Source organism: Eptesicus fuscus, chromosome 7 (genome assembly GCF_027574615.1).
Source record: "Eptesicus fuscus isolate TK198812 chromosome 7, DD_ASM_mEF_20220401, whole genome shotgun sequence".
NCBI classification, from domain to species: Eukaryota; Metazoa; Chordata; class Mammalia; order Chiroptera; family Vespertilionidae; genus Eptesicus; species Eptesicus fuscus.
The window spans coordinates 12,110,227-12,122,656 of NC_072479.1; the positions used below are offsets into that span (position 1 = coordinate 12,110,227).

At 43.1% G+C, this 12,430-nt stretch overlaps 1 protein-coding gene across 2 annotated transcripts in view; it reads right to left on the reverse strand.

The window, feature by feature from the left end:
• Positions 1-2,753: 2,753 nt before the first annotated feature.
• Positions 2,754-12,430, reverse strand: part of WASF3 (WASP family member 3) — a 38,129-nt gene continuing 28,452 nt past the window's right edge. Inside the window, exons 5-8 of one of the 2 annotated variants that reach the window (XM_008153370.3) lie at positions 7,903-8,069; positions 6,830-7,096; positions 4,900-5,267; positions 2,754-2,911 (exon numbers count right to left, since the gene is read on the reverse strand). In XM_008153370.3, the coding sequence (XP_008151592.1) occupies positions 2,754-2,911; positions 4,900-5,267; positions 6,830-7,096; positions 7,903-8,069 (960 nt within the window). The remainder of the gene's footprint in view (positions 2,912-4,899; positions 5,268-6,829; positions 7,097-7,902; positions 8,070-12,430) is intronic. The other variant, XM_008153369.3, reaches the window with a different exon arrangement.

The window sequence follows — 12,430 nt, forward strand, 5'->3', positions numbered from 1 at the left end:
CTGATACAGTCCCACTAGCCTTTAATGGATTAAAATGTATCATGTATTTCAGTTGCAAATGATTACAAAACTTTCACAACCTAGCCACTGGGTACTAAGAAAAGATTTTGATATTCTAAAAATTTACTAAAATGAAAATGTCAATTCTTTAACAGTATACTTTTCCTAAAGAAAAATGTAAGGGTACCAAATGTTATGGTTTAGTTTTGGGCTAACAACAGAAAAATCAACCATATCGTGTTTGTGTCGCTAATGTATGACACTGACTGATCTTCTCATTCCCTCTGCCTAACCTATTAATATGAAAGAAAGCTTGTAAAATATTAAACTAAAATATACATGGGGGAAGACTGGGGACAATTTAAAATAACCTTACAATAATATATAACTACTTTAAAATGTAAAATTCATAGGTATGAAATAAGCTTTTAAATGTTCTTCTCCATTTGTCTTAGTAAATACTTCTTGAAAATGAAAACTGAAAATTCAAAATATTCACTTTTTCCTTTTCATGTAATACCATGTTAGAAAAAGTCTAAATTTAAATTTTAGAATCAAATTTATTGAGAAAAATACTGCAAAAATAATCTAAATTGAATTTTAGTCCTTTCCCATTCTTTTGAAGGCTACATTACACGTCAGGGCAAAAGCTTTTTCACTAGTCAGAAAATCAAGCTGAAAATAACTTGTTGATTAAACTACAGGCAACTAGTAGCTAAGAGGCTTATGAATATTTATGAATAAAGTACCACTGATTTCACGGTAATGAGCTATAAACAGAAGAAATCCTTACTTAGATAGTAGCTTTATGTATCTTCTCCATCCTGAGAACAGAAAGGACAGGAGAAGCAAAGAAGCATCACCCAATGTGAGTGCTAGAATTACACAGGTCACTCCTACTCCAAGTACAAAAACCCAAAATACTGCAATAAAGACAAAATAAGACTAAAAAAATGTAAGTCCCAAGAATAATGCTAGAAATTAAAGGTTCATTAATAAATTATTTCTTCTACTGAATAAAATTATGATGAGAGCCAAATGGTGACTAGCTCCAAGATACAGAAACTCAAGAAGCATGTGCCGATGAAAAGACTCGACGACCTGGCATAAGCGTGGTCTTGGAAAGGGGATGCAGACATGAGGCTTTCAGAGTTTCAAAATTTATGTGACTGAAACCCAACGTACAGGCCTTCTATGAGGACCGCGTACAGGCCACGCCAATGTCCACTCAGGACACAGACATGTTTTGGGGGCTGGCTGGTTTCCTCAGGTGAACTTGTTAGCACAACTCCTCTAGCTACAGTCCTGTTTACATTCCTACCATCAACCCAAACAACTCTTTAGCTCAAGATTCCTTCCCCATGTCTGAGCATCACTTGTACCTGCCACCTGTTTGAAATGTGGGGCCTTGGTACAAATTCCTTAGTAAGTAAAGTGTCTTAGTGTTTTTGTGCTGTCTTATTTATAGTCAAAGCCTGGGTGTTGGTTTACGCTGGACAAGCAGTTATCCTGCATCCAAAATTACAGAGCATAAGCTCTCATTCATGAGTCTCCCCACGGTTTGCCTAACCAGGAATATGAACCCCATGGGACCGTGTGGGGAGAACAGTAGGGAGGGAAAGGTTAAAGGAACGTGACCTGCTACAGCTACAGGTCTAATCTAACCTGAGGTGCTTTTTAAAATGTCATGTGCTGACGACAATGTGAGGGGAGAACCTGTGCTTCCAGGACAGAGCGAAAGCCCGCTCCTGTGATGGACCTACCCTGGCCACGGCACAGGGAAAGCAAAGAGCTCTCAACACCTACATTCGCCCACACCTAGGCTTTTAGAGTTCAGACCAAGGGCAGTGGGCTGCCGTCGGGAGCACGCTCTGGAGCGCACAGAGGAGCTCCCGGGAAGCAAAAGGCGAAGGTCTCCTTCGCACTCAGAGCCCACACTCAGCAGCTCTACCCGGCGAGGCCGTGGCTCCCAGGCGGCTCAACCTGGCTGCTGCCCACACAGAAGGGCTGTCGAAGGTTTCGAGTGTCATCGCCAATAGCCCCAGAAGGAAAAAGAACCCTGTTCTTCATTTTTACTATTGAGCTGCTTACCTCTTACAAAAAGCATCCACAAGCACTGACTAAATGCCCACTGGGACTCCTGCCTGAAAAGGCCCTTCCCATTTCACATTTTATAAGAGCGTGCAAAGGAATGTATGCAACGAAACATTCAAGGTCACAGAATGTACCACTCCAAGAAAATGAAAGCAGAGCATTTGATTCTCCTTATTTGTTAAATCTTTCTCTCTGGAACCAACTTCTTCTGAAACACACACACACAAAGTTGAAACAGTATCACTTACTGATTGGAAGACTTCGACGCGTAGTCATTAATCTTGCTGAGGCCTAACACTAAGCAGCTTCACAAACACACAGCAAGTCTGCAGAATTGTAAGGTACGAGTGAACCCAAACTGCACTGAACACTTTCATGGCCAGGAAAAAGGAAGCAAAAGGCTGTTTTCAGGACAATGCAATAGTTACAGCGTCATTTCCTCATGTGCAGCATGATTTCCTATGTGTAGTGGCACTTAAGTATTACACAGTAAATACTGAAAGAACCCAGAATTTTTGGATGTGCAAAAGCAATCATCACATTATTAATACAAAAGTTGCTAAGCTACAGGATTATAATACCACTATTTGGGTGCTGAGACCACTTAAAATTTTCAATACACTTCCAACACACGGGTTCCTGGCTGTCCCCCCGCCACCTCAGTCAGACCAGTCATTTTCATCCAGCTCCGAGTCGTCGTCAGAGTCGCTGTACTCCACGGCAATGCGTCTGGACAGGATCGTGGCCACGTCATTCCCAACAGGCTCGCGCTTGGCTTCTTGCTCACGCTGCTCCTGTACTTTTTTCAGCTGAATTCCTAGAAGACACAACACCTAGTTTAGAATTAAGTCCCTTTGCTTGCTCCAAATTAAGGAAAAACAAACTAGTAAGTCTCCTTGACTTTTTTTTCCCTTCTATTGACACTAAGGATAAAAACAGTTTTGGAAATTTGAAGGGAGAAAAGTTTGGGAAATAGAAGTTTCATGACTTAAAAAAAAGAATGTACATAACAAATTTTACAGCAAAGTAATGGGGTAGACACCTTTACAGAAAACCCGAGAGCTGCACTGTCCAACAGAGTGGCCACGAGCCACAACAGCTGCTTCGGGCAAACTGACAGTGGCGTGGCCACCCCGCTGGACCGTGTACCAGCAAACAGAGACATTCCTATCATACAGGACACTTCCCAGACAGGCCTGGACAGCTCTTTGCTAACCTGCGGAGGCAACTGAGAAAACTTTGCTTCAATAATTATTGTTGAAAATGGATATAAAATAAAACCATCAGCTCTCTTACCTAGTAACAAAATGGATTATGTGATGACTTAATGTGTGAATTCTTTAACTTTTTCTTTTGAATTAATTTCAGATTTATAGAGTAACTGTAACACTAGTATCAAAACGTTCCCATATGACCTACATCCAGATTCTCCAATGGGTAACATTTGATCGCACTCGTTTTAGCAATCTTTCTCTATCATTGCTATTAATACACACAGATACTTTTTTTCTGGACAATTCAAAAATAAGTGGCATATAATTTACTCTTTTGCCCTTTATCCCTAAACTACTTCATGTGTAATTCCTAAAAAACAATTATCAAATTCAGAATATTAGCACAGATACAATGCTACCATTCAGTCTACAAATTTTATTTAAATTTTGCCAATAGACCTAATATAGCAAATGAAAGAAGTTTCCACCAGGTTTGGGATTCAATACCAATCATCTGTTACATTAGTTGTGGTGTTTCAATAAAGATCCTTAAACTAGGCAGTTCTTCAGCCTTGGTGTTTTATGACCTGCAGTTTTGTGGAATGCCGTCAATATGGGCTCCTCAGAGGTTTTCTCACGGAGAGATATTTGCAATTATCACTCTTCCTGGGCAGGGTTCACAGTGTCAAAATCAAAACACTGTCCTCTTGTGACCCCAAATTTGTTATCAACGAGGCATTAAATAGCCGTGGGACTTTTTTTTTCTTGACAAAATCAAAATGTGCCAATGACATTCAAGACAGACCCTGGGATCTGCAGGAGGCCTGACCCCTGGTGCAGCAGCCAGGAGAGAGGATCTGTCTCCACTGGCCTGTGAAGGGCATCACTGACGCTCCAGCTGCTCCCTCAGTCACTCCCAGACTGGAGCCACTAAACTGCGACCAAGCGACTGGGCAGCTCCTCAGCGTATGAGAAGCTTGTAGAGTATTGCCACATCCCGGCGGTGACCCTCAACCAAGCTGGGCTGCGGCCGGGGGTAGAGAATACAGGGTGCGCAACAGGGGTTTAACGTGGGGTTCTGCAGGGAGGCCCAGCGGGGGAGGCGCCCCACTCTGATTTGACAGAGATGTTCTACCTTCATGGTTCATGTTCTGGGGTTTGGTGTAGGACTTCCATCTGACGAAAGAGTTTTGCTGCTATGTAAATGTTGCAAACTACTGGCTTAGCACATCAAGCTAAAAATATGAAAAGTCTAGGACATAATAGATATTTATAAAAACAAAATCACTAACATGAGCTCATTTTCTTTCATTTATACTTTTACCATTAGAATAGAATGCAGACAAAATAGTCAATGTTTATTTCTAGTCAAGTAAACCTTTCCTGAATTCTTGGTTCTTTATCATATGTGTTTACTTTGCACATGCAAAACCACATTACTATTTTTTAAAAATATCAAATAAAGCTCCTTTAACCATATTCTAAAAAACAATCTGGTGTAGCGAGTAGTCCCCTGAAGACCAGCTATAGCTGGTTGGAGACCGAAGTCTCTTTCTGACTGGAAGATGGCCCATGTCGGGGATTCACTTACCCATTCGAATAGCGGCAAGAAGATCACTGCGAGCATCGCTTATGGGTGGTTGTGCAGTTTCTTGTCGTTTTGCCTCAGCTACTGGAGGGCCATGCATGGGGGAGGATGAGAGAGAAGAGCTTGCGCCAGGAGGGCCTGGTGGGGGAGGTGGGGGGCCCGGAGGAGGCGGGGCTGTGACCACCAGCCCAGTGGAGGGTGGGTGAGGAGGCGCTGGGTAGGAGGACCCGGCTGCTGCTGGGAAGGAGGGCTGCATGGGAATCTGGAGAGGACTGACGAAAGCAGTTTGTGCTGAAGGGATCATGGGGGGTGGCGGGGGTGGAGGTGGTCCCGAGGGGTTGTAATACTCAATGATCTGGGCTGGGAGCATCCTAATGAGAGAGGAAACACAGAGTCATTAAAGCAGCAACAGAGGGTCACACCTGAGGTTCTGACATGGCTAGTAGAAAGGCCTCCCCAAACAAAACACATATTGTCATTTGGATTTAAGACACTGCAGGATCAATATCCACTGCTGGGTCAGTTATTTCCACAGGTTTACATTATTCACTACGACAGAGTTCATGATCATTCACTGAAATGCATCCAAAAGATAACCACTCAAAGAGGAATTTCCTGTGAAATGCTAGGTAAGAAGAACAACACAAATGCATCCTTTATACTGGGCATCTCAAAAGCAGGTGGCTCACAAACTTGTCTTATAAGGGTTCTGTGGCCAATCAGATTTGGAAAATTCTGTATTTTATATCTCATCTCCATGGAAATTCCCAAGCCCACAATGCCCATCAGAATACCAAAAGCTTTAAAAAGTCCTACAGCCAAGAAATCTGCTGAATTCTATTTAGTCTAAGTTTTTCCAAACCAGCTAGACCCCAGACTCTCTTCTTACCTGACACCTAGAGCCTCAGAACAAACTTTGAGATTCCTGACTTAACAAGAACCAATGACGGGAAACAGCCAGAGCTGTGTGGTCAGGGAGGATGCCCCCGAAAACTGAGGGATGTACGTTTAGAAGCTGATACATGCTGCTCTGGACTGAAGAACACGTGGTTAATGGAAACACACGTTCGACTTTCCTGGGCCCTGCCTCTGAGGGGTAACTCTTCAATAGTAAAAAGAGAGCGCCAAGGCAGCCCATGAAAATACAGGTGGGTGCCTAAATTACCAAACACCCAAGATGAGGGTCTTTCCTAAGGTGGTGTGAATTTCAATGATCAACAGGAAACAAGGTGGGAGAATGACGAGTGGGCACGAAGCGGTCAAGAAAAGAGATTGTAAGCAGTGAGGCACGGGGCTGCACTGCACAGTGCTCTCACTGGTGGTATGAATTCTCCCTGGTTCACCCAGGATATATACAGAAATTTGAGGATTTGGGACAGGTTCACAAAATCGCAGTTCCATCCTTTATCAATGCCTCTGCTTAACGATCCACTCACACATACACAAATATGTGTTTTAAGGGAGTATACACATGAATACAGACACAGACCTGAGCTTTATCTGTAATAAGAAAAGGGAACAGCATGAAATTGTATCTTTTAACAGAACTTGTCATAACCAATAGTTTCCACATTCAGTCATTCTGGGCTGGACTCTGGCCTCTAAAGTGTGACTATTTAATTAAAATTCTTTTAAAATATATATATATTTTATTGATTTTTTACAGAGAGGAAAGGAGTGGGATAGAGAGTTAGAAACATCGATGCGAGAGAAACATCAGTCAGCTGCCTCCTGCACACCCCCTACTGGGGACGTGCCTGCAACCAAGGTACATGCCCTTGACCTGGAATCGAACCTGGGACCCTTGAGTCCGCAGGCCGACGCTCTATCCACTGAGCCAAACCGGTTAGGGCTAATTAAAATTCTTATACACACATAGCAAGATTCCATTGCATGGTGAGAAGCAATCAGAGTACAAGGAATACGAAATTACCCATAGTCTGCTGGAGCCATGGGTGCCGAGGCCTGGGACCCCTCTGCGGCCTGCGGTGGGGGTGGCGGGGGTGGCTGCTGAGGCCTGTTCAGGGCCATGTGTCTCACCGAAGCAGAGGGGGGTCGGTACTCATGCTCGGGGGCCTGGCTGGCTGGCCCCTGTGGCAGCGTGTCACCTGCTGCGTGTGAAGGGGTGATGGGCTGCGGGTGCAGAGAATGGTTGGGAGTGGCTGGATAAGAGTAATCTGTGACATCCGATGCGTGAGACCTGGCATTCAAGAAAAGGGTGGGAGAAATTTAAGTTCAAAAGATTTCCACTAACCAGCACATAAGCATATATTTGAATAATGACATTGCCAATACACAGAAATCACACATTTATTTCCTTTACTGTAAACTAGGTTTAGCCTCATGAGAGCTTCCAAGCAACAACGTAATGACTACGTTAGCAGCGAGCCCGGTGTTACATGGAGTCAGACTCACAGCTTTAAAGTGAGCAAGTCAGACAGATGGGCAAGCAGGACCAGCAGAGCCCCATTTCACACCATCTCAGCATACGGTCTTAAGAGAGAAGGCCACGAGGCAAGTCCCACTTAATTAAAAAACATCACAGCGGACTTCAGTGGCCAGGAAGCTGATAGCTTATCATTAGAAATTACAAAATTGCAGATAAACTGGATAAATATTAACAGTAAGAACAGAAAAAGAAAGCAAGAATGCAGTACAGTGAAACACTGTTTTCTTAAACAGAAGAAATGTATTTAGCCAAAAAAGAAAGAACACGGTGCAATATGGAAGGGCCTTCCTGCTTCCTCTGAATGCAGTTGTGGGCGAAACGCTGGAAAGGATGGAGACTGTATGTTAGCGGACGGAGCTCAGACAGACAGAAGCCTTCGTGAGGGGGCACAGGGACTTGTAAAGGTCACAGCTGCACAAAATGGTGTTAGTAAGGCACAGTCGCGCTCCTGGCCCGGTTACGGGACACGCGGTCAGTATGGGGGCTGCATATCCTCTCATGATGGCCAAAGCAGGGTGGGCAGCCTGAGGATGGCAATGCAGAGCAAAGTGACAAACCCGCTGGGCGTTCTGTCCTCTGTCGTGCTCCCTGCCTGTTCCAGTGTCCTTGCATCACTCATAAACTCAATGCCCATTTTCCTCCTCTCCCACTCTTCTTTTCTTGTTCTGACTTTCCTCACATGTATTTGCTGGCTTCGGGTAGGACTCAGCTTGTGTTTCTCTCTCTGAAGGAAACAGGAGACACACATGGGGATGTGGAGGAGCCGGGGAGACACCAACTGAACTTGGATCTCGGAATCGGACAGTAGCGTCCCTTCACTGGAGCATCTCAGACATTAAATAAAAAGCTCTCTGCATGATGAGAGACTGTTTCTCCCCCGCCCCAACTGCAGTGTAATAATAACTAATAATTCACCTTTTTATTCCCTAATTGCAGTATCTATATATATATAAAACCCTAATATACAAATAGACTGAACGGTGGAACAAGCGGTCGCTATGATATACTCTGACCACCAGGGGGCGCGTGCGGAACATGGCGGGTGTTGGCAGCAGGCGGCAGAGTGTGGAACATGGCGGGCATCGGCCGCAGCAGGTGAGCGGGGGCACCGGTCGCTGTCATTGGGGCGAGCCTGTGGTGGTTCTTTGCTCCTGTGCGCCGCGGTCCCACCAGGCACTCGCACCCGCTGCCGATGCCAGAGCCGCTGCTAGCACCCACTGCTGGCACTAGGCAGTCAGCGGGTGTGAGCGGCGGCTGCCAGCCTCGATCGCCCCTCAGGGCTTCTCCACCTCCCCCTGCTCCTGAGTGACGATTGGGGCCCACAGCCGCCTCTCGCACCCACTGTCGGAGCCACGGCTTGCATCGGCTGCTGGCGCCGCCCCGATTGCTCTGCACCATCAGCAGGTGCAAGCAGGGCCGGCACCATCAGGGCATGGGAGCTGCAGTGGCGGAATGGGGGGTGGGGGAGGGGGCGGGGGGCAGGGCTGCTGGCAGACAGGGGGCTAGGGCCCGTGTCGGGAGGAGCCGGGCAGGGGCCCGCCCCTGTGCCCATCGCAGCCTTGGGGCTCACAGTTCGTTTCAAGGTGCACAAAATCGTGCATTGGGCCCCGAGCAAATTCTATATTACGGTGTGCATATGATTGTATCTTTTGAACTGTGCAAACTACTGGCAAGTAAGTTAAAAATGTTTTTAATGGGGGAACAACCTAGCATATTTTTACAATGTAAGTACCTAAAACCCTGGAGTCCTTGGTGATGTATGTTTGACTTGGTGTATGTGACTATGTCATACGCTATGTGTACAATTTCTAAAGGAAACAAAGTGATCTGGAAAAATATAGAGCGCTTCTCATGAGAGGAGGAGCCAGACATTATAAATATTCTGGAATAATTTAGAGTGCTATCCTTATAAATAGCTTTGTGACACAGCCAAAAGGAGTCAATAAAAAGGAGGAAAGCCAGACAGATGAGTGAATAAAGGAACAGGCAGTGAATGTCTGAATTTGAGAATTACAGCAGGAGAGTTGTGGAGGGCAGGACTTGGAGGAAGGGTGTGCAGGACAGAGGACTGGTTTAAGAGTGAAGGCTCATTTAAAGGGGAGCCCAGTGGGCTGGAGGAGAGGTGAGGAGTGGGGTGACTGCTGGAGACAGAGACCCCTATGCAGGAAGGTAGAAATCAGCTACAGAGACACACACCAACGTGGAGATGAGTGGACTGGTCCTGACCTGTTACAGGAGAGAGAACTGGAAGGAGTGAGATGATATGGAAACAGGAAGAAATGTAAGCAGTAGAGACTTGGTGGGAGAAGCCAGGGACTCGCCCAGGGTTTTGTGGGTGGAGAGGTGGGCAGAGTCAGAGCTGTAATACAGCGCCCAGAAGAGGATGAGAAACAGCACAAGGACAACTGGGCATGGAGGTCTCACATCTCCCAGATCACAGTGAAAGAGAGCCGTGGGGAAGAATTTAATCAATTTCCATCCTAAATTTACACTTAAAATCAAACCACTGCTGATAATCTACAGAGAGAGCAAAAATTTATGATTAGTTTATATGAACCACTTTTTATGTACAAAATATATTACTTATATGAACAGTTTTATTATATACAAGCCATAAAACTTAATATTCAAATTTCCTCAGTTATTTAAAAGTGTGATTCTAAATAATACTTAAAATATGAATATAAAACATTAAAAAGTCAAAAGGCAGAAAGTATAGAGCATGATTCCAATTTTGTAAACAAAAAACATATACACCTTTACAGAAAAAAGACAAAAAGGAAAAAGTACACTAAAATGCAAACAGTGGGGTTTCTCTGGATAATAGGATTATGGATAATACTTTAATGTTTTCTGTAATTTCCAAATATAAAAAAATTATTTTATAATAAGAAAAAGTGGTACACTTTAGTAAAATAAAAAAATTTTAAATTAATTTAAGGGATGTAATCCAAGTACAATATTAATTATAATCTATTTATCTGGGACATGCATATAGTGAGAGGCCATGAAAAACAGTATGAGACAAAAGGAAATTCTAAAGAAACAAAACTGATTAATCCATTTGCTTTTTGAAAAATAAAAAAAGTAAAGATATATCTAAAAACATAAAAATTCAGATACTAAATCATCTGCATGATTTTATACCCAGCATGAAGCAATCTAATCTCAGATATTAGAATGAGCATCAACCATTCAACTGAGGGATTAAAAAATCATTTTTTTCTGTCTGTACATATTGAAATAAGAGTGCAGAGTATTATAAAATAAAGTCTATGTTTTGCATGAGTAAACCATACAACTAAATTAGCTGGGAAAAAAATGCACAAAAAGCAAACTGACATATTGGGAGCTCTCACATTTAAGTGCTTCTCCCACCCAAAGAACTATGCGTAGAATTGTCGACAGAAACAAACTGACATACTAGATGTACCAGTTAATAATGCGGATTTTTTTCAAAAGATGGAGTTACACATATGTTGAGATATATGCAATTTGATATGTATGCTATTTTGTTGTGTTGACAGCAAGCTTCAAAACTTCATATGTCAAATTTGCTGACGGTGTTAACATCATAGATATTTTTAGCTTAAAAATGTCAAATTTTGTGCCAAAAAAAAGAACATTTGCGGGAATTTTTAATTCATTATTCTATTTTGAAGAAAAAGTTATCGTATACTTGGGGAAGCTAATGGTGAACATGCTCCATCTCAAGATACTTGTGAACGCTGGTTTAAACGCTTTAAAAGTGATGATTTTGATGTGAAAGACAAAGAACGTCCAGGTCAACTGAAAAAGTTTTAAGACCAACAATTACAAGCATTACTGGATGAAGATGCGTGTCAAACTCAAAAACAATTTGCAGAAAGATTAAACATTGCTCAGCAAACAATTTCCAATCGTTTATAAGCAATGGGAAAGATTTTAAAGGAAGGAAAATGGGTGCCACATCAACTAAACAAAAGACAAATGGAAAACCGAAAAGTCATCAGTAAAATGTTGCTTCAATGGCACAAAAGAACGTCTTTTCTGCATCAAATTGTGACTGGCGATGAAACGTGGATTTATTTTGAGAACCCCAAATTTACAAAATCATGGACTGATCCAGGTCAACCATCAACATCGACTGCAAGGCCAAACTGCTTCGGAAAGAAGACAGTGCTCTGCGTTTGGTGGGATCAGGAAGGTGTGGTGTATTGTGAGCTTCTAGAACCGGGTGAAACCGTAAATACTGATTGCTACCGACAATAAATAGTCTATTTGAACCACGCTTTGATCGTGAAACAACCAGAATGTTCCAGAAGACACAGCAAAGTAATTTTGCTTCATGATAAAGCACACACTTCAAAACCAGTTAAAGACACGTTAAAAGATCTTGCCTGGGAAGTATTAGCCCACCCGCTGTATTCACCAGACCTTGCTCCTTCAGATTACCACTTGTTCGGATCAGTGGCACACGCACTTTCTGAGCAGCACTTCAAAACATACGAAGAAGTGGAAAATTGGGTCTCTGAATGGTTTGCCTCAAAACAAGAAAAGTTCTATTGGGACGGTATCCACAAATTACCTGAAAGGTGGGGGAAATGTGTAGCTAGCGATGGACATTACTTTGAATAAAGCACTTTTAATGTTTCTCTTGAAATTATCGTGTTTTCTTTGATTACAAAATCCGCCATTATTAACCAGTACATCTAGTAAAGATCCAACCTTGAGACTAGAGCTCCGTTAAAGCTCTAATAATTCTCTAATATTTAGCAGATAACAACTTGTACAGAAAAATTACCTAGAACTTGCCTCGTATCCAACCAATGACTTAGAGCCCTTCTGGGGCAGGAGCATTCACAGGCCCTGTAACTACCAAATGTTAAGCAGCTTCTGTACACAGTCCGTGCTAAGCACTGAAATCATAAAGACAACATTTACTTAAAAAGGACACAGATCCAAGGCCAGGTCCAGGCTGTTGCTGTTTTTGAAACATCCTTCAATCACATAGGAATTCTCTGTTCGAATTTTAAATGCTGACGGAAGACTGAGAGAGATCATGCAAATGCAAGACAACTTTACAAGAGCAGAAATAGGAAATTA